This window comes from Rhinoderma darwinii, chromosome 4 (assembly GCF_050947455.1).
Source record: "Rhinoderma darwinii isolate aRhiDar2 chromosome 4, aRhiDar2.hap1, whole genome shotgun sequence".
Taxonomy (NCBI): Eukaryota; Metazoa; Chordata; class Amphibia; order Anura; family Rhinodermatidae; genus Rhinoderma; species Rhinoderma darwinii.
This window is the reverse complement of record NC_134690.1, coordinates 257,626,737-257,651,619: the sequence shown is the minus strand read 5'-3', so window position 1 is coordinate 257,651,619 and position 24,883 is coordinate 257,626,737. Positions and strand designations below refer to the sequence as shown.

The 24,883-nt window shown below is 44.8% G+C and overlaps 1 protein-coding gene across 7 annotated transcripts in view; it reads right to left on the bottom strand.

Annotated features, from left to right (window-relative positions):
- Positions 1-24,883, bottom strand: part of FAM184A (family with sequence similarity 184 member A) — a 273,827-nt gene that overhangs the window by 35,808 nt on the left and 213,136 nt on the right. For all 7 annotated transcript variants that reach the window (XM_075862406.1, XM_075862407.1, XM_075862408.1 and 4 more), the window contains 4 exons: positions 19,127-19,249; positions 12,840-13,001; positions 4,755-4,876; positions 4,511-4,661 (listed from right to left, as the gene is read on the bottom strand). In XM_075862406.1, coding sequence (XP_075718521.1) covers positions 4,511-4,661; positions 4,755-4,876; positions 12,840-13,001; positions 19,127-19,249 — 558 coding nt within the window. The remainder of the gene's footprint in view (positions 1-4,510; positions 4,662-4,754; positions 4,877-12,839; positions 13,002-19,126; positions 19,250-24,883) is intronic.

Below are 24,883 nucleotides of genomic sequence, written 5' to 3'. Positions count from 1 at the left end.
TCTGAAACGGAAAAACAGTTAGGCACCACCATACAACATTTTAAAAGCGTTACCCACAAACCTCATAACATATGGGGGCGGACATAGGACTTAAACCTGTTGGACTCCCAACGACCAATACGCCGCACCCCCTCATCATCCAACCCCCAGCGCCCCGCTTCTGTTGCTGCGCCAATCCTGAAGGAATGAGATGAATATGAGCCTGCCGCAACCCCAACCGCCGTCAAACATTTTTTAAATACAGCTCCAAACTGAAACCTGGACAAAAACGACCCGTCCACATGACGTAACAAAGGCAAATCTGGAGACCCCCATTTTGGCGTAAAACCCCCATGCACTCTACTGGGCACATAACCGACCCCGGGAGGGCGAACAAAACTATCAGTTTACCCTTCCCTACTTGGTCAGTTTTTGACCGACGCAACCATACCTCCAGCCGATCTGCGAATAGGCTCACCTCCCCAGATCTCAGCCCCCCTGCCTGTTTGGTACTTGGCGACACCCACTCACCTATTCTAAATGCCAAGCCAGTACAAAAGTGCCACCAACCTGTCTCTATCCGTATTGACGTCACCCAACTCTCTTACCCACTCCTCCCACTGCCTCCAACAAGCAGCATAAGCACTCCACGTCGTGCGCGCCAAAGACCTTTGTAACAGTTGTTCTACGGGACCGATACCAGATCCCAAAGATGATCCGGACAAGCCAAACCGAGACGATCCGCTCCCGGTGCCAATTGCCGAAACCGGTCCCACTGCGAGCGAGAAAGAGCATCAGCGATACAATTCCGTACTCCCGGGACATGCACCGCCACCACCCACGCGTTCAACGACAAACACACCAACACTAAATGTCGCAACAATTGAACTACCGGAGGAGAGGATGCCGTGATGTTATTAATGGCCAGCACCACCCCCATGTTGTCGCAGTAAAAACTAACCTTCTTATCCCAGAGCCTGTCCCCCCAAATGGTCGCCGCCACCACGATGGGGAACAGCTCGAGCAGGGCCAGATTCCGCGTGAGTCCACTGGACACCCAACTAGCCGGCCATTGACCTGCGCACCACGGACCTCCCCCGTAAGCTCCAAAACCGCCCGCCCCAGCCGCATCCGTAAAAATATTCAAATCACTCGTATCCTGCGCTGGGGCCATCCATAGCGAGCGACCATTGTACTGGCCCAAGAAGTCATCCCAAACCTGAAGATCAGCTCGGTGCTCCTCCTTGAGCCGCACAAAATGATGTGGCGCACGCACTCCTGCCGTTGCCGCCGCCAACCTCCTACCAAACACCCTCCCCATCGGCATAATCCGGCAGGCGAAATTCAACTTCCCCAGCAGCGACTGAAGCTCCCGCAGCGTCATTTTTTTCAGTCTACAAGCCCGCCGTACCTCCAGCCTCAAAGCACCCAACTTATCCGCAGGGAGACGACACTCCATTGCCACCGAGTCTATTTCAATACCCAAAAAACAAATCGTCGCTACCGGGCCCTCCGTTTTTTCTGGCGCCAAAGGAATCCCAAAATCCTTTGCCATCTTCTGTAGTGTATGAAGCAAATTACCGCAAACCGGCGAACCCCCCGAGCCAACGCACAAAAAATCATCTAAGTAATGGATCAACGAGTCGACCCCGGATACTCCCACTCCACGAAGCTACTAAACGCATCGAAGTATGCACATGAAAGGGAACACCCCATCGGAAGGCACCGATCCACGTAAAAAGCCCCATTCCAAAAACAACCCAACAGCCGTTGGCTTTCCGGATGAACTGGCAACAACCTGAACGCCGCCTCGATGTCGGTTTTTGCTAGCAGCGCACCTGGACCCGCAGCCCGCACTAAACCCACCGCCTTATCGAATGAGGTATAGACTACGGAGCACAACTCGTGATCAATCCTGTCATTTACCGACGAACCCTTGGGATACGATAAATGTTGAATCAAACGAAATTTTCCGGGCTCGCGTTTAGGGACAATACCCAACGGGGACACAACTAAATCTTTTACAGGCGACTCAACAAACGGCCCCGACATGCGGCCCAACGAAACTTCTTTTAACAACTTTTCCGACACGACTTTTGCATGCAAGTAAGCCGATTTTAAATTCCTCCGCGTAACCGGAACCTCATAAGGAGGCGGAGGAATAACAAAACCAACACGAAACCCTTCGTAAAGCAACTTAGCCGCCGCCCTATCCGGATACTCATTTAGATAAGGGGCCATCTTTTCCACCCTCACCGGCGACACCCCCTTGACCAGCCGCGGAGGGCTGGTTCCCTGACCTCATTTTTCGCAGACATTTTGCCGCCCCGTGTGATGCACCATTACACTCGGAACACACGTGCTTGAACTTGCACGTGGCCCCGAACTTACACTGGCCTTCATTAAATTGCCAGCAAAAACCCGCCTTTCCCCCGCCGCTTTGTCCAACCTGACTAGACTGGCCTCCCTGGCCGCCGCTCCCGGGAAAGGACTGCCTAACCGGAGCCGTAACCCGTAACCAGAGAGCAATATCCTTCTGGTCCCACCGAATCGCCGGCCGAACCGCTTTCCGCTGACGGAATTGCTCATCGTATCGCAGCCACGCCTGACCCCCATACGCCCTATGGGCCTCCCCAATGGCATCAAAATAACAAAACAACGCCGAGCAATTTTCCGGCGCCTTTTCCCCTATCACACTAGCCAATATGGCGAACGCCTGCGACCAATTAACGAACGTCTGCGGGATAAGCCTATACCGCCGCCGTTCCTCCTCGTCCTTTTTACTCTCGTCCCGCTTGCTCTTATCCAAATTAAATTTAGCGAGCGGCAAGAGAGAAAAAATCTCAACGTATTCTTCCTTCCAGATCCGCTCGCGCACCTCCTGCTTTAAATGCGCCCCCAACGGACCTTCGAAACAAACGTACACCTCGCCCCGAGCACGGTCATCAATATGCACCCGATCGCCATCCTTTTGTGCCTCGGTCTGTACCGACACCGCGACCGCCTCCCTAACCGCCAGCACGGGCCGCGCCTGTACCAATCCCACGTCCCTGGGGCCCTCCCACACTACCGCCGGGGACACTTCCGTAGCTACCGGCGCCGCCGCCCTGTCTAGGCGCCCGACCAGCTCCCTCAAGCAACCCACTAAATCTGCCAGACCCGCGCCATCGCGCCCGCCCGCGCCACTACCGGCCACCGATGCGACGCTAGCAGCCCCCCCGCCGACACCCGACATAAAAATCGCTGGATATGACAATGATGGAGTTACACACTCACCGGGCCGCACAGGCGCTGTGTTCCCGTCAGCCGGACCATCCTGACCTCGACGATACACGTCCAGTTCACCTTCCTCCAGCTCCTCTCTCGCAGACGACTGGCCATCCCACTGACATCTTCGGATCGGAGATGATGAAGCGCTGACTGATGGGCCGGCAACCTGCCGCCCGACCGATGGAACCCAGACTTCCGACTGGACCTGTTGCCTCAACGTCGCTGCAGATCTAGGCGTCCGTCTCGATGATCCTGAAGAAGCCTGCCCCCTGGCCGGAACATCACCAGGCGGGGCGGTCGTACCTCGTCCTCCAAATCTTCCATCCGACGGTGGAGGGGTGACAGGGAGCCCGGCCTGCGACTCCCTGCTCACCGCCTGACCCCGTCGCGGCTTGGGATTCCTGCCAGGACGCAGGGCCTGGGAAGGGGCGGTCCCCCCAGCTGCCTGGCCTGCAGCGTCCGAGATCGGGCTCCCTCTGCGACGCCGTGTCCGCGGGACTGCCTCAGGACTGAGGCGCTCTGGAGGTCGAGACCGCCGGGAGGGACGAGTCGACCCGGCCTGCATCGCCGTCACCCCCGGCAACGCTCTCTGCCTGCTCCGGACAGGAGCAGTTGTTGCCGACTCCCCCCCCGCCGCCATGATAGGAAGGGGGCCGGGGGAGGGGAGCCTGTCTCCTGCAACATACCCCGAACGCCGTGCCTGACGTGGCAACACGGCGTCCGGGATCCTTGCTAATGCAGCCACGGTCTCCTCCAGCCATCCGGGACCGTGGTGCACAGCAGCAGCACGCAGCTGCTCTAACCCTGCCTCTGCCATACTGACCGAGCGCGGGCAAAGGGGAGCTTGTCTCTCCCTGTGTTACTCCTCCCGCTGCTTCCGGCTCAATGCCGCAAACAGCGGGAAGCTCAGCAACGGCCCCCTGACTCCTCCTTGTCCCTCCTCCACCTCCTCCTAACTCTCCCTCCAACTCTCCCCTACCTATTAACCCTTTCCCTACCAGTGAGGTCATGGAGGCTTCCCCTTAAGCCCTGCAGGCTGCGTCCAGCCTCTTCTGTATGATTTGTATGTGTGCATATACAGAACAGTGTACAGGAATGACTGCTGCCTTTCCTCCATCCACCGAAGGCAGGAGAACTTTCAAAATTTATTTTATTGGGTATTTCCATTGACTAGAAAATTTACAGTAATTGTTGCAACATGGAACCCAGGTAGACAATCAAATTTACTGTCTGTGTAAGATCTTTATACTAGTATTCTTACTTGGTCAAGAAGATCTTCCACTTTCATTTGCCAGTTATCCTTAGCACTGTTTATTTCCCGCTCCTTGAGCTGCAGTAGTTGTGCCATAGCAGACTTCTTGTCCCCCTCATGCTGCACTTTTAGCTCTTCTCGTAACTTGCTACATTCTTGCCTTAAATGCGCAACATAAAGAAATACATATTTTTAAATATTTACAAGAAAGCTTAACATGTTTTCAGACCTTCCCTATATTTTAATAACATACCTGAGAGATTCAGTCCATTTTAGTTCCAGATCACGGGCAACTTTCTCAATCTTTAATCTTTCCTCATCCCTCATGGCAGAAATGACAGTCTCATGTTGCTGTCTGTCTTTTTCCTGCTCACCCTATAGAAATGAATAGACATAGACACATGATTTGTCAACTTATTCCAATAGCATCCATCAGAAATGTGAATGTAGTTCAGAATTTTAAGTCAGGTTGTAATGAATTTATATACAAAGTTTAAAGAGGCTCTGTCACCACATTATAAATTCCCTGCCTCCTACATAATGTGATCGGCACAGTAATGTAGATAACAGCAGTGGTTTTTATTTAGAAAAACAATCTATTTTCACCAAGTTATGACCTATTTTAGATTTATGCTAATGACTTTCTTAATAGACAACTGGGCGTGTTTTACTTTTGACCAAGTGGGCGTTGTAAAGAGATGTGTATGACGCTGAACAATCAGTGACCACTCAGGGTCATACACTTCTCTCCATTCATTTATTCAGCACATTGTGATCTTGCTAGATAATATATGCTGTCCCTTACTTACACATTAATGTTACTGAAGTGACTTGAGAGTGAACAGATATCGCTTCCAGCCAGGACGCGATGTCTATTAAACACTCCCGAAACTTCGGTAATGTTAATGTGTGTCACTTACTCGAGATCACACTTGCTGTCAGACTTTAATATTTAATGTTCGGTTACAGACGTTAATGTGCTCGTGTGAACCCAGCCTTAATCAGACGAACGGCAAAAACGTCTTTGATATTCACGAGCGTTGCACGGAACCTATATTAGTCTATGGGGCCGTGCAGACATGTCCGTGATTTTTACTCAGCGTGAGTCCGCTGAAAAAAAGTCACGACATGTCCGTTCTTTCGGAGTTTTGCGCGAATCACGCACCCATTGAAGTCAATGGGTGCGTGAAAACCATGCATGCCGCACGGAAGCACTTCCGTGCGTACTGCGTGATTCGCGCAACAGCTGTCAAAAGGATGAATGTAAAGAGAAAAGCACCACGTGCTTTTCTGTTTACAAACATCCAAATGGAGTGTCATAATGATGGCGGCTGCGCGAAAAGCACGCAGCCGCGCATCATATGCTGATGCCCCACGGAGCTGTTAAGTGGTTTTTGCGCACGCAAAATGCAGCGTTTTTGCGTGCGCAAAAACGCCGCACTCGTGTGAGTGAGGCCTAAGACACAGTAAAAAAAACACCGTATAACAAATTCCCCCAATCCCATTAATCTGCCTTGTTAGGTAGGATATAGGGTTAGGGTATAGTGCTGGGTTTTAGTATTAGGGTAGTTAGTAATAATAATTATTAGGGTATAGTTAGTAATAATTTAGGGTGACGGTTAGGGTAGTATAAGTTATATTAGTTATTAATTTGATAGGAAGTGCTGTGCCAGTCAATTAATTTGTTGTGGCAATTAATTTGTTCTAATTAAATTAACTAATTTCATACCATTTACGTTTATATACCTTTACGTATAAAAATATAAACTTAATAAAATGGCCCGTCAATTTTATTCTGCAGAGGAAGCGAATGCCCTTTTATGTTCTGACAGTGAAGATAGTGTCTTGTCAGATGGCGATGACTATTTTGAGGGTTTTGCTCTTAGCGAAAGTGACAGCTCCGAGTCTAGCGGTCATTCTGGTTCATCCTCAAAAATGACAAGGACCAGTACAGGACAGGTAGAGAGGGCTGTTGGAGAAACATCTCCAAATCAGGGCACGGTGCCCAGTACAAGCGACATGCCTCGTTTTAGTGAAGAGGCGCATGCCAACCTACAAGAGAGTTTGACACTAGATGTAGCATTTATGAGATGGGAGGATTTAAATTTTGGTGCGCCATTCATCCCTGACTTTAATGCCACCCCAGGTACAAATGTAGAGGTGGAAGGTTTTGGACCAATAAATTTTTTTTAAACTTATTTCTAACAAATGATTTGCTGGAACATATTATTTTCCAAACTAATTTATATGCTTCCCAATTCATCTCTCAGAATCCCCGTTCATATTATGCCAGGCAAAATTCATGGAGGCCAACAGATATTGATGAAATTAAAAAATTTATAGGCCTCACATTTGCCATGGGGCTTGTTAAAAAACCAAGCATTCGATCATACTGGTCCACCCGTCCCGTTCTAACCACCCCTGCCTTTTCTGCCATTCTTCCTCGAGCCCGTTATGAAATGCTCATGAGATTTTGGCATTTCAACGATAACCGTCAGTGCCTCCCTAGAAGTGCCCCAGATTATGACAGACTCTACAAAATCAGGCCCATCATCAAAGCGTTGTCAGACACATTTTTATTACTTTACACCCCCACGCAAAACATTTCCATTGATGAGTCCGTAGTAAAATTCAAAGGCAGACAGCACTTCAAACAATTTATTCCTTCTAAAAGAGCAAGGTTTGGAATAAAGCTCTATAAAATGTGCGAGAGTGCAACAGGGTATACATCAGCTTTTCGCATTTATGAGGGAAAAGATAACCAACTAAACCCACCAGGATTCCTGCCAGCCCCCCCCCCCCCTATCTAGGGACAAGTGGAAAAATTGTTTGGGAGCTTATTACCCCATTTCCAGAAAAGGGCCATAACCTTTATGCGGACAACTACTACACAAGCATGCCTCTTTTTAAAAGTTTGGTCGAACATAACACAGGGGCTTGTGGGACCATTTGTAAAAACCGCCAGGGGTTTCCACAATCAATGGTGAATGAAAAGTACAAAAAGGGGCAGTCAGGCGGTGTTCGCAGTGGAGAGCTGCTTGCCCTAAAATACAAAGACAAAAAGGATATTTTTATCCTTAGCTCAATCCACACTGATGCAACAATGGATGTTGTAGAACGAGGTTCTACTACCCAAAAGCAAAAACCTGCGTCAATCATGGATTACAACAAATACATTGGGGAAGTAGACCTTGCTGATCAGTTTCTACAGCCTATCCAGGTATCAAGAAAATCATATACCTGGTACAAAAAAATTAGTTATTTACCTATTTCAGGTTGCTACATACAACTCGTTTGTGTTATACAAAAAGGCAGGAAATTCAAATACTTTTCTTGATTAACAGGAAATGGTTATTGAAGATCTTGTTTTAGCAAATGTTGGCCCTCTCATCCATTAGAATCTGAATCTGTCAAAAGACTCACTGAGCGACATTTTATTGCTGTAATTCCCTCAACTGAATCAAGAAAGTACCCCTAAAGAAGATGTAGTGAATGTACCAAGAAAGGAATGAGATGTGATACTCGTTATTATTGCCCAGATTGCCCATCAATCCCAGCCTTGTCTCATTGACTGCTTTAACATTTTCCACACAGGGCCACGTTTTTAAACTCTTTATTAATTTGTCCCATTTAATACATTCAAGAATGTAATTTAGTTTATTTTTAATATGCCAAAATTTTCTTGGATATTTTTGATCTTGCCATTGTTAAAAACCCATCTTCATAAATGAACCATGGCCAAAGTATACCCAAAAATAAAAATGTACCTAAAGGGGTTGTCCGATGAAAAGAAAAACTATTTAGCATTTTGCTTTTGTGACATAAAGAAACTTTCTAATATACTCTATTTTTAAAACCTGCACGGATTGCAGGTTTTAGTCCCCATTGTGTGGACCCAGAAGTGTGGAGCTGCGATTCTTGCTGTGACGCGTCAACACAATCTCTGGGAGAAGGAGCATCCCCCTCCTCTCTGTGTGTTGATAATGCGGGTAAAGTGGCTGGCTGCCTGGCTCAATTCATCAGCTATCCAGCCCCTTCCCCCTTGAAGCTTAGCTGATGAATTGAGCCAGGCAGCCAGCCCTTTTATACGTGTCATCGACAAACAGAGACTAGAGGAACTCCTAAAGTCTGTGTCGAAGTGTGGCAGCAAGAACGGCCGGGTCTATGCAATTGGGAATGAAAACCTGCAATCCATGCAGGTTTAAAAAATTAGGTATATTAGAAAGTTTCTTTATTTCAAAAAAGCTAAGTAATAAATTGTTAAAGAGGCTCTGTCACCACATTATAAGTGCCCTATATTGTACATGATGTGATCGGCGCTGTAATGTAGATTACAGCAGTGTTTTTTATTTAGAAAAACTATCAATTTTGACGGAGTTATGACCTATATTAGCTTTATGCTAATGAGTTTCTCAATGGACAACTGGGCGTGTTTTACTTTTTGACCAAGTGGGCGTTATACAGAGGAGTAAACACACTATAACATTACTGCAGTGTCCTGACAATGAATATACATTACCTCCAGCCCGGACGTGATGTGTATTCAGAATCCTGACCACTTCTCTGCACTTCTCTGTGATTTACAGCACAGCACAGCGAGATCTCGCTGTAAATGACAGGTTACAGCGTAATCTCGCGAGACTACGCCTGCTATGCTGTAAAGCACAGAGAAGTGGTCAGGATTCTAAATACACATCACGGTTTGGCTGGACGTTTTTAAAAACGGCGTGTAAAAAAAAGAAACCCTGTAAAAAAGCAGCGCATGTCACTTCTTTTCCGTTTTTGGAGCCGATTTTCATTGACTCAATAGAAAAACTGCTCCAAAAACGGCCGTAAAAAACGCAAGTTGCTTAAAAAACAGCTGAAATTCAGGGGCTGTGTTCGCTTGAAATAGCTTCGTATTTTACGGACGTTTTTGGTTTGCCATGTGAACATAGCCTGAAGGGCAACATGTAAAGTACATTGACCAATGATATGCAGTCAAAAACTTGTACAAAGATAGTGGAAGTAGGTAGAACACTGGGATGTTTATATTCAGTGAAGGGGCAGGAGTATTAGGACTGTATTGTTAGGTAATGGGTGATAACCATTATCTACATAAATACAACATTATAGTATTATACTGTATTTTGTAGGAACCCTCACCCTAAGAACATAAGGTAATCCACACCCCAGTAAAGATCCTCCTATCTCAAAATCTCTGCACTGGTTGACACTGCGACTATTTAGTATTCTAGATTCATTAAAACTCTGGTTATTCTGCAAGCACATGATTAGCATAATGTTAGTTGAAGGATTCTCTGGGCTTGTTAGCAAGATGTTTTTAGTTCCTTGGGGACAAATAACAAACAGGATCTAATGATCTTTGTGCAAGCTAATACAGCAGTAATAAAGAAGTCAGCCAGACTTCTGTTTCTGCTGTTTCCTATCAACACATACAACTCTTCTTCAATCAGATTATTCTTATTCTAGTTCTGATAACATAGAAATTATTTATGTGATGGAGAAATGTAGAACATGGGAAAATGCCACACACACACACACACACACACACACACACAGACACACACACACACACACACACACACACACACACACACACACACACACACACACACACACACACGTGTGTGTGTATATATACTGTATATAAAGATAGATAGATATGGGAAATCCATCCCACTAGACGATATTGCGGCCTTGGAGGCCCCCATCTCCCCGGAGGAGTTGTCATGGGCACTGAAGGACTATGGTTACTGACTTGTCTGAGTCCTTCTCTTTTAAGTGGGCAAGGGACTCACTTAAATACCTGGGAGCCCGACTTCCCAGTGATCTATCTCGCCTCTATGCGGTGAACTTTCCCTCACTTCTTCAACGTATAAAGTCTGACCTGGATTCTTGGACGTCGGGCACCTTTACCTGGTTTGGTAGGTGTGCGATTTTTAAAATGAACATTTTACCGCGGATTCTGTATCTTTTACAGGCCTTACCGATACATATCCCACGCCCGTTCTTTTAATCCCTGCTGTCCCTTGTGCACAAATTCATCTGGGCAGGGAAACCGGCGCGTATTGCCCGATCCATGCTTTTTCGTGTAAATGGGGAGGGGGGCATTGGTCTACCGGACTTTGTCTCCTACCATCACGCCTCCCACTTGACACGAATTTTAGACTGGTTCCGAAATGGCGAGATTAAAGAATGGGTATCTATGGAACAGGCTTTTATGACAGTCCCTTTACAGACACTACCTTGGTTGGGTAGACATGTTCCCCTGGTAGCACGGACACACCCGACAATCGTTCCCACCCTTGCAGTTGCGGCACGGGTATTTCCTCGGGCGGAGTTCTCGCCGTCCCCCTCCCCGATGTTCCCGATTTTGGGCAATCCTGCTTTCCCACCGGGACTGGACAGTGGCCCATTTCAGCTATGGTTGAGGGCAAGTAAGGGACGGACCGTACACTTTTTGCAGGATGGGAGGTGGATGTCAAGCGCTCAACTACAATCTTTGTCTGACCCAGTCCCTTTCTCGCCGTGGCAGGTTACCCAGTTGCGACATTTCCTGGCGTCATTAGAACATCTTGCGGCGTAACCGCGAAATTTCTCCCCGTTTGAACTCCTATGTACAGCCACGGGCACGATTCGACACTCGTTGTCCAGACTTTATACTCTCTTGATCTCACACTCCAATCTGCCTCCACCCCCTTACCTGCTTAGATGGGAGAGGGACTTGGGCGAGACATTTAACCCTGAACAAAAGGAATGCCTGTTCACCATAAGTCCTCTTTGGCCAGCAGATTTCAGGAGGCAGGGTTTAAGATTCTATCCCGTTGGTATAGGGTGCCTTCCAGATTGCATGCAATGATCCCGGTGGCCTCGCCATTATGCTGGAGATGCGGTGACCATGTGGGTACAATCATGCATATTTTTTGGGACTGCCCACTCCTGACTGATTTCTGGTCCGAGGTGTGGCGCATTTCCTCGAAATTTACAGATTTCCCCCCTCCCACGATCCCTGGGCCTTTTCCTGCTCCATCTGTGTGAGGTCCCTCTGTCTACGTATAGACGCTCGGTAGTTCGCCATTTGGTGAACGCGGCTAGGGCGTGTGTTCCTGCACTGTGGAGACAATCCTGTCCCCCGTCAGTGGGCATGTGGTTCGACAAGATTCAGGAGATCATGAGAATGGAGGACCTCACGGCATCAATGAAAGGGTCCCATGCCTCCTTCCTCAGAACCCCACCGATCAAAACTTTTGACATGTCACTATGACGTGTCAAATGTTTTTTGCTAGATTATTTACCCTTTAATGTCTTGTAATTTAACTAATCCCATTTATTAATGGTTGATGAAGCCATGAATAAAAGAAACTAGCTTTTAAAGGAAAGTTTAGTTACCCTTCAAAGCCATCCACAAAGTCTTCCCTGGTTGGATTTTCACCCAAGTAAAAATTGCCATGCATTGGTAAAACAGAAGTTAGAGCAGTAGTCAAAGTGGTGATAATGTTTCTTTTAACTACAGAGATATTGTTATTTTTTTCAGTTTTGTTGTGATGGACATTTCTGAAAACATGACAGCTGCAGCCATATTGGTTGTCAACGTTGAACTGACTTCTCTAAAATGGAATTTGCAATTTTAGGATATTGTCTTGTTGTAGGAGAGCCTGTATTGTCGCTGGATAACAGAATACATGTTCAAATGTGTTCGCTGCATAATTTGTCCACTCTGACATACAGTGGATTTAAATAAATGCAGTTGGGCCTTGTTCACACAGTGCAGATTTGATGCAGATTTTGTATGCATTTTTTAAGCCAAAACCGGAATTGGATCCAGGTGGGGAGACACTTTAAAGTGGTTATCCAAGACTTTTTCAAATCGGAAGCAGGGCAGAAGATGACATAACATAATAAGCTAGCAGATACTCCAGCGCTGAGGTCCCGATCTCTGCTGCTGTGGTCACATGCCTTTCATCGGTCTCGTGCTGCTGTAGCCAATCGCTGGTCTCAGTGGTGATGCTGCAATGAACGGCACGTGACCGCTGAAGGAGCTTCCAGGACCTGAGCATCGGAGAATGGAACATCCGGGCTGGAGCGTGGGGCACTTCAGGTGGTGAGTATCTGATAGTTTATTATGTTATGCCATCCCCCTACCCTGCTGCTGATTTTGAAAGGTTATCCCTTTAAGGCCTTCCTTTATGTATATCTATTGATTAGGTTCCGTTCCTGGTTTTGTTGAAAAAAAATGCATGTAAAATCTGCATCAAATCTGCCTTTTTTATTCCACTCCATATGATCTGAAGCCAATTAAATTTAACAGCCAAACCCACACAGTGATAATAGTTACCTGAACAGCAAACAATGAATCGCTTGTCTCCCTTAGTCGCTCTCTTGTTATGTCCAGCTCATTCTGCAGCCTGTCTTGGGCATCCTTAAGACTTGTAATGTGACACTCAGCCGAGCCAAGTCCCTGCTCACTTTTTTTCACCAAGTCTTGAAGACGGGAAATCTATTTCAATGTACAAAGCATGATCTTCATGTTAGTAAACGTTGTTTTATTGAAAAAACACTGTAGTTATCTATTCCAATTTATGCAAAAAATATGTCCTTAAACTTTATTTAGGGCGCGGACTTTTTTTTTTTCAACCAGCGAGGCTTTTCCGGTAAAATAATGTAACGCTATATACTGTAGGTAAAATATTCTCCTGTTATAAGAACCAATTGTTTTTTTTATTTTTGTGTTTCAGATATTAAAAACTTGTTACTTCCGCTGACTTATTTGTCACGTATTAATTTGCTATGTTAGGCCTCATGCACACAGCCGTGCTCGTAATCTCGGCCCACGATTGCGAGCACGGCCGGCTGCGGGCCGCATTTTCGTGCCACGCTCCCATACAAAGTATGGGAGCATGGCCCATAAAAATCGAAAAGTAGGACATGCTCCATAATTCCCGGCACGGACACCCTTCCGTAGCGATACGGAAAGGTGTCCGCGGCCAATAGATCCGGGCGGGTCCGTAATTGCGGACCGTATTGTGGTCTTGCAATTACAGAGTTTATTTACGGTCATGTGCATGGGGCCTAACTGTTCCGTGGATGTAAAAAAACATGAAAATGGCAACTTTATTTAAAATAATATGCATAAGACGCATGGTTGGGCACAATCTTACATTTTGAGATATTTATTTATCTATTTTCTGAATATAAACAGAATCAGAACTGTAAAGATTAAGCCAAGCATTGGCACATGCATCTGTCACTGGGCATCAGCAACAAAGTATAGGATAGACAATAGGCAGGTGTATGCAGGTAGGAAAAATTGTAACTACTTCTCAGTTGTCCGTTTTTGAGACTTTGTATGTCAATACAAATAATTAAACTAAAAGCTACACAAGTAAAAAAAAATATTTAATGGGCCTTACATCCCCATACACCATAAAAATAGTTGTGTTTTTTTAAGCATTTATTGGCAGACATATAGACTGTGCAACTAATATCCTGCTTTCTCTTGCCCCTCAACCCTCACCCTGCTTAAACAAACATGGCATCACCCCAGTCAGTCAATCAATCACAAAGACTGTATGATTGTCTGAGCTGCTCTGTGATTGGCTGAGAGTCTGTGTGTCTGAGCAGTCTACTGTCACAGATGGAGGAGTCTAGCATTCTTCAGTACAGATAGAAACCCCTTCACTGCCCTAGACCACCAGTAATGCTATTATTACCTCCTTCACTGGTATGTCACCATTAACCCCTTCATTACACTAGACTACCAGGAATGTTAACCATCACTGCAGGGGAAATTAAGATTAGACGGACAAATTATTAGCATTCTTCCTAAATATGAGAAGATGTAAGTTGCAGGTATACTGGTTGTACGGGGACAACACACTGTTTTTGCACAGTGCCCCTTAGTTGTCGTCCCTGATTCAGCCAGCTAATAACACGTTTATGGTAGACCACCCTAAAACAAAAAGTCATAACAGTGCTTGAGAAGTCTTCTTGTTCTATCACTTTTCCTATGACGATGAGTTATGCTCCTGACCACTTAGACCTCTAATAGCATCCTTTACATAAGTCATTTAGGCCTCGTTCACAACTGCATTGGAGACTCTGTTAGGGTCCTGCGTCGCAGATCCGGCCGAGATTACCAGAGACAATAGCACAGCATGATGCACTATTGTCTCCGGTAAAACCACGGACACCCGACAGTACCCATTAAAGTCAATGGGTTCAGTCTGCCGCTGGCGGTGTCCATTGTGCAACGGAACCATTACTTCCAGCATTCCCTTGTTCTGCTCTGACGGAAAAGAACCATGGCCTGTAGCAACGCAGGTGTGAACATAACCTTAGTAGTTACAGGGTCAAAGATTCTCCCTAGCAATAAATAGCATCTGATATATCTTCCAAACCACCCTGGCCTCTCCTTTCTCTCTGGTTCATCCTGTTAGATTTCACAATGAATTCAATAAAATACTGAGATTATGAAATCAGGTATGACATTACATTCTATAATTCACCATTATAATGGTATAATTCTTAGTACCATACAAGGTATGTAGACATTTGTATTGTAAATTTAATTCTTTTTAATACTGTTTTCTTATTTAGCAAACTTACAACATTGTTTCCAAATATCAAATCTAGTATCCGAGGTCCAAGCACATCACCCCTATAACTCCCACAATCCAATTTAATAAATGCATATCATTTTAAGTGTAGAAATGCATAACACATAATAAAAACTAACAAATTGGCGAGAGCACAGACTCCCATAAAACGGGAAAGTTGTGATGGCTGGAGAAAAATATCAACAGCATCTCACATGCATATAATTAACAGTGAAATCCGAAAATGAATGACTAAACATTGATCAGTGGAACAAACGAAAAATAGTTAGCAACAATAATAATAGTTACTCAATACCCCTATCCATAAAGACTCCTGCTGGGAAGGCCGCCACCACCAGCACCCCAATGTGTGTGGTACCCAAGCTTTGTTAGGTGGCATGCTTTGGAAAGTAGTGATTATTCTTATGTTATTGTTGTGAACATATCTGAATGTAGTTAAAATAATTATGTGCCAGGCCTAAATGTTTCTTCATACTGTGACAGACCATGTGGAGAGGTTGTGGATGGGGGTCTATATTTCCCCAAGATTTCTGTCTTCTGCTATCTGAAAACAACCAGGGAATAAATTCAGAAGAGAATGTGGTTCTCCCTCTGCAATAGGTTTATCTAAAACCTGGAAAAGGGCCTGGTTGTTGGAGTGGGGAGAGATGGGTGGGTCCCCACTCCATCCACACAGTCCTGGTCTTGGGCTGTCCAGCTATTAGTCAGGGGTCAGGTGTGATAGCCCTTTAAAAAGGCTGCAGTTCAGTCACTCTTTCTCCTGGGGAGAGGAGCTTGTGAGAGCAAACCGACTGCATTAATAACAGGTTGTATGATCTGCATGGTTTATAGTGCCAGGCATTAGGCCTGCACTGTGTTAGTTAGGATACCTGACTGTATAGTTAGTGCCGGACAGGCATAGAGGTTTCTTTTTGTTTGTTTTATTTTTGATTCATGTACAGCCTGAAAATAAAACTGGCTGAGGCCAGTAGTACCGCATCTTTGCTGTGCGGACTGAAATTTACTGGTGTGTTTGATACCGAGTGCCCGTCAACCCCAGGAGACGACTGTCCCACTACCTAATTCCCTTCCAATACTCATGAATGAGAGTCTTTTCAGGTTCTCTCTTTAGGTTAGCAATAATGAAATTTTCCTTTTAATGCACTCCTGGATCATGACTTTATGAGGATCTTACATGAGAAAGAGCTCTGCTGATATGCGATAACTATTGTTGTTCAGGCTGTCTGGAAAACGTTACTAAATGAACCATTTTCATTCCCCTTGTAATTGTAGCAGCACATAGAAAGCAGTGAATCATAGCAGAGCAGTCAAGACGTTAACAGCCAAGCATTATGGTGGATTTAAACATACTGAGGACAAGACTGTATTTTTCAAGGCAATGAATCCTGAAAAGAAATGGTCTTCTGTCTGCTTACAAGCAAATATAATGTAATAAAAGGAAACGATGACTGCAGATTGTGGTTCTGTACAATTAATATGTGTCATAGTTGGTCTCATTATTTCAGTTCTAAATGTGTTCATTGCTAAAAGTGTAAACTCTATAAATATAAGATTACCTGGTTTAGACACTATTCCAGTGCATTTTCCCCGGTTAATGACCACACACAGATGAGAATTAAAATTTTCTTTACATCCAGATTTTACTTTTTGGGGCTTTTTCTTCCTGGAACCTTTTTTTTTTTAGCTATCCCTAATCTGTCCGCACTAAAAGGAATTGTCTGGTTTTAAAAAAATATTTTTAAATACCCTATTAGGGCATTTGAGTTAATAGAGGGGGGTGTCACTTTCAAGATTCTCAACTATTAGCCAGAGTGGATAGTAGCTACAAAGAGTGTCTCTTTCTATGGAGGACCTAACATGTCTGTGTAATACATGGCAGCTCATTGATTTAAATGGGCACTGTGTGACAAATTATTGTACCCTGTGTTGGCCCCACATGGGACTTGAACACTCACTGCTGCATTTCCCGACAGAACATAGAATCACCATGGGACCCAGCTTATTGTTGGGGGACACTTCTCACAAAAAGGTACGGTCCAACGGCTTTATATCAACATAGAACCAGAGTCAGATAATTTCAGAAATTATTTTTTGGGGTTCCTGATTGGAGAATTAAACTTGTGTATCAGTAAATCATTTTTATAGCATACATGAATGACCAAGTTTTTTTTGTAGCTTTATTTTCATTATTTCATGCTATAGGAGATAATGGAAAGTCGCTTTACATTATTCCCAATGGAAGTAACTTGTGGCTAAGATGGTGAACTATTGCTTAATTTGCAGCAGTTGTGTCCAACAAAAGTCGTGCTGCACCCTTAGGCCTTATTCACAAGAGCGTATTTCACGTCCGTGTTACGCATGTTAAAACAATGGATGCCACATGGACCTATGCAATTCAATGGGGCCATTCAGAAATTCAGTGTTTTTCATGCAGCGTGTCCTGTGTGAAACACAGACAGCACAAGTACATCATCTGTGTGCTGTCCGTGCTTCACGCAAAAGATACTAAAGAAATTATGAGAAAAAGGAAAACACCTTCAGTTTTTTTTTTTGCGGACTTAAAAAGCGTGTGACATACGTGCATAAAAAACGTAGACGCGCACTGTTCACGGATGTCACACAGAACTGCAACGTGCACAAAACATTGCGTTTTTTTACGCGCACAAAACAGACACGCTCGTGTGAATAAAGCCTTAGGCCGGAATTCTGTGCAGAAATTCCGCAGCATTTTGCAGTAGTCGGAAAGTGGATGAGATCTAGAAAATCTTATGCCCACGCTGTGGAAAAAACCTGCAGCGTAAGCGTTAATAAATTGACCTGCGGTGCGGAACTTAATTCCCCAGCATGTCAATTTATGCTGCGGTTTTGTTAAATTTTCCGTTGCAGGTTTCATCATTGAATTCAATGGGGATGCAAAACCCGCAACATAAAGCCAAGTGTTGCGACTTTTGCCGTGTATTCGCAGTGATTACGCTACAAAAATCGCAACTACGGAAAACAAAAAAAAATCATACTTGCCCAGAACGCCCTCCTTCTTCCTGCAGTTCGGCCTAATGGGATGAAGTTTCATCCCATGTGACCACTGCAGCCAATCACAGGCTCCAGCGCCACATGGCCTGTAACGTCATCGTAGGAAGCCGGACTTCACTCAGAGAGGAGGGAGGGGGTAAGTAAGAACAGCTTTCTTCTGCAGCGCAAATTCCGTTAGAAAAACCAGCAATGTGGTGTGATTTTTCGGACAGAATATACTGCGGGTTGCAGGTCAGTCACGCTACATTATTATAAAAAAAATATTAAAAAGTTTTCTTAACTTTTCTCATGGTACAAAAGTACACACTGCATTATTTTTACGCAGCTTATCCGACCTGTGGGAACTGGTTTTAAAAGTGCACAGTTATGCCTTATTCACACAGTGCAGATATGATGCAGGTTTTGCATTTGCTGTATTTTGTGGGCCAAAACCAGGAACAGAACCTAAACAGAAGAAATATATAAAGGAAGGCCTTGTAGGTTTGCTCTCCTGCATCCAATTCTGGTTTTGGATTTAAAAAAATGCATGCAAATCTGCACTGTGTGAGCAGGGCAATGGGTTATCAATGAGTTGCCATTGCATGTGATTTTGCTATGTAATGCAAACTCAACAAGTTGTTTAGGGTTAATATTAGCCCAGGCCTTGATCATTTCACATTCTATCGATTAAACTAATATATTTAGGCTTTGGGCACAAATATTTCAAAGGGAAAGTATGCAGAGTAATGTTGTTAATGTAATTATAAAGATATTTGAAACGAAAAGCGAACCTCTTGATCATACAAAAAATATTCAAGGTAACAAGACCAGAGGACCAAAGAAGGCAAGACATACACATATAGGAAAACATTCAATCACAATTTCTTTCTAATGTGATTGCCTTGAAATCCACATGTAAACATTATGGAACACAAATCGGGATTAGCGAGGATTAAAGCCACAGAATAATTAGTATTGGGTTGTGCGAGCGATTTACCTCCTGATTGGCGGTTGTCAGTTTATTTGTCAGTTCTTCCTTTAGGCTTTCAAGTTGTTGCCTCAATTGACTTTTATCCTCTAATAAACACAGTTTCTCCTTTTCATATTGCTGTTGAAGTTCCTGTTTAAGAAACAATCATTAGTGAACACTCTTAAATTTTCCATTTTAGTACATTATGGTCGGGTTCCCACGGGTCGGATACGCTGCGTAAAAATCACGCAGCATATCCGACCTGGAACTCGCAGTACATTCCATCCTAAAAATCGCACCACATTGTGTACGGTTTTTCAATGGAATTTCCGCAGCGGAAAAAAAGCGCACATACTTACCCCTTCCCTCTTTTCTGCACGTAGTCCTGGATGATGTTGCAGTCTATGTGATGCTGCAGCCTGTGATTGGCTGCAGCAGTCACGTGGGATGAAACATCATCCCAGGTGGCCAGACTGCAGGAAGAATGAGAGCCTTCTGGGTGAGTATGATTGATTCATTTATTTTTTCCTGAGTTACAATTGTTTTTTTGTATTTTATTTTTTCCTAAGTTTGTAGCGGATTCGCTTCGACTCTGCTGCAAAAGTTGCAACACTCGGCTTTCTGTTGCGGGTTTTGCATCCCCATTGAATTCAATGGGGAAAACCCGCAACAGAAAATCAAGGAAAAAGCAACATAAATTCACATGCTGGAATTAAATTCCGCACTGCAGGCCAATTTATTAACGTTTACGCTGCATATATTTTCCGCCTCCGTTGCGGAAATTCCGCAGCGTTTACGCTACGTGGGAACCTGGCCTAAAGTGTAACTAAACTTTTAAAAAACTTTTGACATGTCATAGTGACCTGCCAGAAAATTTGATCGGTGAGGGTCCGAGTACTGAGACCCCCTACTGTTCGCTGAAACGAACCAGCAGAAGCACTGGGCTGAGCGCTGTGCCCTTAGTTTCTGATGGGCTTTTCTCGCAAAGCCGTGCGAGTGGTGTGCGGGCTCAATACAAAGTGCGTACACCACTTGTTTGACTTCCCGAGGAAAGCCGATCAGAAACTAAGCGGCACAGCACTAACCTGAGTGCTTCTGCCACTTAGGTTTAGTGATCAGTGGGCATCTCAGTTCTTGAACCCCCACCAATCAAAACTTTACTATGACATGTCAAAAGTTTTTAAAAAGTTTAGTTACCCTTTAGGCCGGGTTCCCATGTAGCATAAACGCTGCGGAATTTCCGCAACGGAAGCGGAAAAAATATGCAGCGTAAACGTTAATAAATTGGCATCTTAAAAAGTTGTTTTATACTTTTTGTTCAAATTATTTTATTATATCAGAATTATATAATAAATATATTTTTTTTCTATGTCGGGGTTATTCATTCAAATAACCTACATTGTAATGCTCTTGAATTTCATACCGTTTTTTTCAATCGAAATGGCTACTCATGAATATTAATAAGTGATTTGTCCCTCCCACACCCTACAGAATTTAGCCACTTCCACTAAATACTGACAATTATTAGCCTACCATGTGACCTCATATTCACTGCTGAGCAACAGCAAATGTGATTGGTCAAGGACTTAAAGAGGCTCTGTCACCAGATTTTGCAACCCCTATCTCCTATTGCAGCAGATCGGCGCTGCAATGGAGATAAGAGTAACGTTTTTGTTTTTTTTAAATGCGAGCATTTTTGGCCAAGTTATGACCATTTTTATATTTATGTAAATGAGGCTTTATAAAGTACAACTGGGCGTGTATTATGTGTGTTACATCTGGGCGTTTTTAATTCTTTTACTAGCTGGGCGTTCTGACGAGAAGTATCATCCACTTCTCTTCAGAACGCCCAGCTTCTGGCAGTGCAGACACAGCGTGTTCTCGAGAGATCACGCTGTGACGTCACTCACTTCCTGCCCCAGGTCCTGCATCGTGTCGGACGAAAACACCGAAAAAGGCCATACTTACAAGTGGACACAGCCAGGTCAGAAACGCTGATGGAGTGAGCAGGTGCTTTAAATAATAATAGCCACTCCCACTAGTCTTGAGGGGAGTGGTGTGTGTGGTGCATGGGATCGTATCGGACGAGCGAGGACACATCGGCACCAGAGGCTACAGTTGATTCTGCAGCAGCATCGGCGTTTGCAGGTAAGTCGATGTAGCTACTTACCTGCAAACGCTGATGCTGCTGCCGAATCAACTGTAGTCTCTGGTGTCGATATGGCCGACACGATGCAGGACCTGGGGCAGGAAGTGAGTGACGTCACAGCGTGATCTCTGGAGAACACGCTGTGTGTCTGCACTGCCAGAAGCTGGGTGTTAACGAAGAGAAGTGGATGATACTTCTCGTCACAACGCCCAGCTAGTAAAAAGTAAAAACGCCCAGATGTACATACACAATACACGCCCAGTTGTACTTTAACTTTAAACACGCCCAGTTGTACTTTAGAAAGCCTCATTTACATAAATATAAAAATGGTCATAACTTGGCCAAAAATGCTCGTTTTAAAAAAAAACAAAAAACGTTACTCTTATCTCCATTGCAGCGCCGATCTGCTGCAATAGGAGATAGGGGTTGCAAAATCTGGTGACAGAGCCTCTTTAACAGAACTAGGTCTTCAAGCTCCAACCTATTTCCACCAATAAAAATTGATATGCTGATTGTGAGGATTTATTTTTGGATTATTGCAGGTTAGATAGAACATGGAATGTGGAACTACTGTCCCGTACTTAAATCATGATTACAGTATGGGACACTTGTCCTGCAGCTATGATGCTAGGAGACCGGCTCCCTGCAGTGTGTTCGGTCCGGGATTAGTGGCCGAAATACGTTCCGTCCATTACGGACGTAATGTACTCGTGTGAATCCAGCCTAACAGTTTAGCAGAACTCCTATAGTGTAGAGGGACAGACCTTTTTTTTTTTCTACGCCAGATGATAGTACAGTGTTGGGTATTCGTTTTGCTTTTTCTGACAATTTAACAATAAATGAAGGACAGTCATATATATATATATATTAGATATACTTAGCAGCCTATACTGTGAACATTGCAGCCTATACTGATTATTACAATTACATTAACCTGCACAAACATTCCCAGCCTGAACAAAATAATTTAAAGGGTTGAAACATTGCTGTATTCGCTGAATAAAACTTTTCAGCTTATTTTTCCACAATGGATGAGTGCTGCAGTTTTTCTTCTGATAATGCAACAAAATCAGAGACGCATCTATTCTTTTCTTAGGGACACTAGGCAAGATTCCGCTATTTTTAACAAAATGTCTATAAATTTACGGATGGTTGGTAACCTTGCCTAGTGTAAACACTACACTTCCCAGAATACAAATCACCACAAGACATTAATTCAGCAAGGAATACTTTGAGATTTCAGCTCTAAGGCGGGATTCACACGACCGGGTCGTTCCCGAGCCCGAGTGTCGGCCGGTAAAATCGGCCATTTTGCCCGGCCGGTTTGCATAAAGTTATGCATCCGTGCCGGGCCGGGCAGATCCGGACAGTGACATCAGCGGCAGCTCCTGAAGGGGAATCCCCATGTGTTCAGGGATTCCGCTTCAGGAGTTTCCCCTGATGTCACTGCCCAGATATGGACAGAGACATCAAGCGCTCTGTCCAGGAGCGGAATCCCCGAAAACACGGGGATTCCGCTCCTTCAAGGAGCTAAAGTGCGGCTAGCACATAGCAGAGCGGGGAGATACCTCCCTGCTCTGCTATAGTGGCGTCGCTACAGTAGTAGCAGCCGCAGCAGCAGCAGCTGCTGCTACTACTACTAGCGGCGCCATCGAAGGTGTCGCCGAGCCAGGGTGCTTTTAACAAGCAAGGGAAGGGAGCCAGCGCAGCGCTCCCTTCCACCTGCTGTACACCCCGGCCCTGCAACACAGTGTACAGCGATGCCATTCGTCAGAATGGCATCAACTCCTCCTCCTCACATGCACTCTGCGCTGTGAGGAGGAGGAGATAGAGCGCAAGCGCCGGGAAACCCGGCCATCACTCGGAACACATTCCGGTGATGGCCGTGTAATACCCGGCCCCATAGACTTGTATGGGAGCCGGGCGGCCGGGTGCCCGGGCAAAGATAGAGCATGTCCTATTTTTTGACGGCCGGATTTTCCGGCCGTCAAAAAATCGGTCGTGTGAATAGCCCCATTAGGGGTCTATCATTCCTAATGCAGCCGGGTGCCGGCCGATTTATGAACGGCCGGCACCCGGACGGGAAACCCTGCCGTGTGAATGAGGCCTAAAGCCTGTAGACAGGTTTCCCACGTAGGAGGAAATTCCACAGCATTTACAGTAGCAGCAAAGTGGATAAGATTAAGAAAATCTCATTCCAATGCTGCGAAAAAAAAATGCAGCATATACGTTAATAAACTGACCTGCAGTGCGGAATTTAATTCCGCAGCATGTCAATTTATGCGTTTTCGTGGCTTTTCTGTTGTGGGTTTTCCCCATTGAATTCAATGGGGTTGCAAAACCCACAACAGAAAGCCAGCGATTCTGCTGCAGATATCAGAACAAAGGGAAAAGAAAAAATCATACTTACCCAGAACTCTCTCCTTCTTCCTGCAGTCCGGCCTCCTGGGATGACGTTGCATCCCATGTGACCGCTGCAGCCAATCACAGGCTGCAGCGTCAGATAGCCTGCACCGTCATCCAGGAAAGCTGGACTACGTGTAGAGAAGAGGGAGGGGGTAAATATGATCAAGTTTTTTTTTTTCCCCCCAGCGATTATTATGTTATTTTTATTTTTTTCCGTAGTGGAAATTCAGTTTGAAAAAGCGCACCACGATGTAGTCCAATTTTTCGAACGGAAGGCGCTGCAGGTTCCAGGTCGGATACGCTGCACAGATTTTAGTTAGCATATCCGACCCATGGGAACCCAGACATAGAATTGTGAATGCAGCTCTTGTACAGCCTATAATTTATGTTCAGTACAAGATATGTAAAGCAATGTATTTACAGATTTACTCAAAGTTTTATGTAGAAATACGTGTAAAGTGTTGTCTAAAAATGTGTATTTTGTTTTACCACAATCCCACGCAGAGTCACATTAATGGGATAGAGCTGGCACAGAAGCAACCGCGCCATCTGAGTGGTTGAAGGGGGGGCTCCCTCTGTCCACATAGGCCCCCTTGCAAGTGATCGCGGGGTGCCGAAGGTTGCTGCGGCAACCAGCAAGACTAACAAAATTCCTGGTCTGCTATGTACAGAAGCCGCTTATGCCCCGAGGCAGGTCCTATTAGGCTGCCTGTCAGTGGGGAAATTACAGTTACAATACATTGCACTATATATAGTAAGTAGTCCCCTACTGGCACCCTAGTGGGACTATAAATAAGGTTAAAAAAAGTCTGAGAACAATAAATTAATTAAAGTTAGTAATAAGATATTACCAACATTAATGGACGAGGCGATAGTTATTTTATTACTAAAGGAAGGTAAAGACAAGTTCTGGGCCGAATCTTCCAATTTCATCAATTAATTCCGTCAACAAAATTTTGTCTAAGATTTTACCGAATTGCCTTGTCCGGCTTGTTGGAGGTTTGGTACACGAGAATCAATCATGCTTTATGCCTGCCGGATCAACGTTTACTAACCAGCACAAAGTTTTTCTGAATACACAAATTTTGTGCACTAATGATTGGGATTGCTCTTTATTCTCACTGGACGTGGTAATAGGGCTTAACCATGTTGAGTGGGAATTTTAGGTTTGAAATTTTGACTAGGATTGGCTTCAGCTCGAAAATGGATTAGGATGCGTCTCTGCAAAT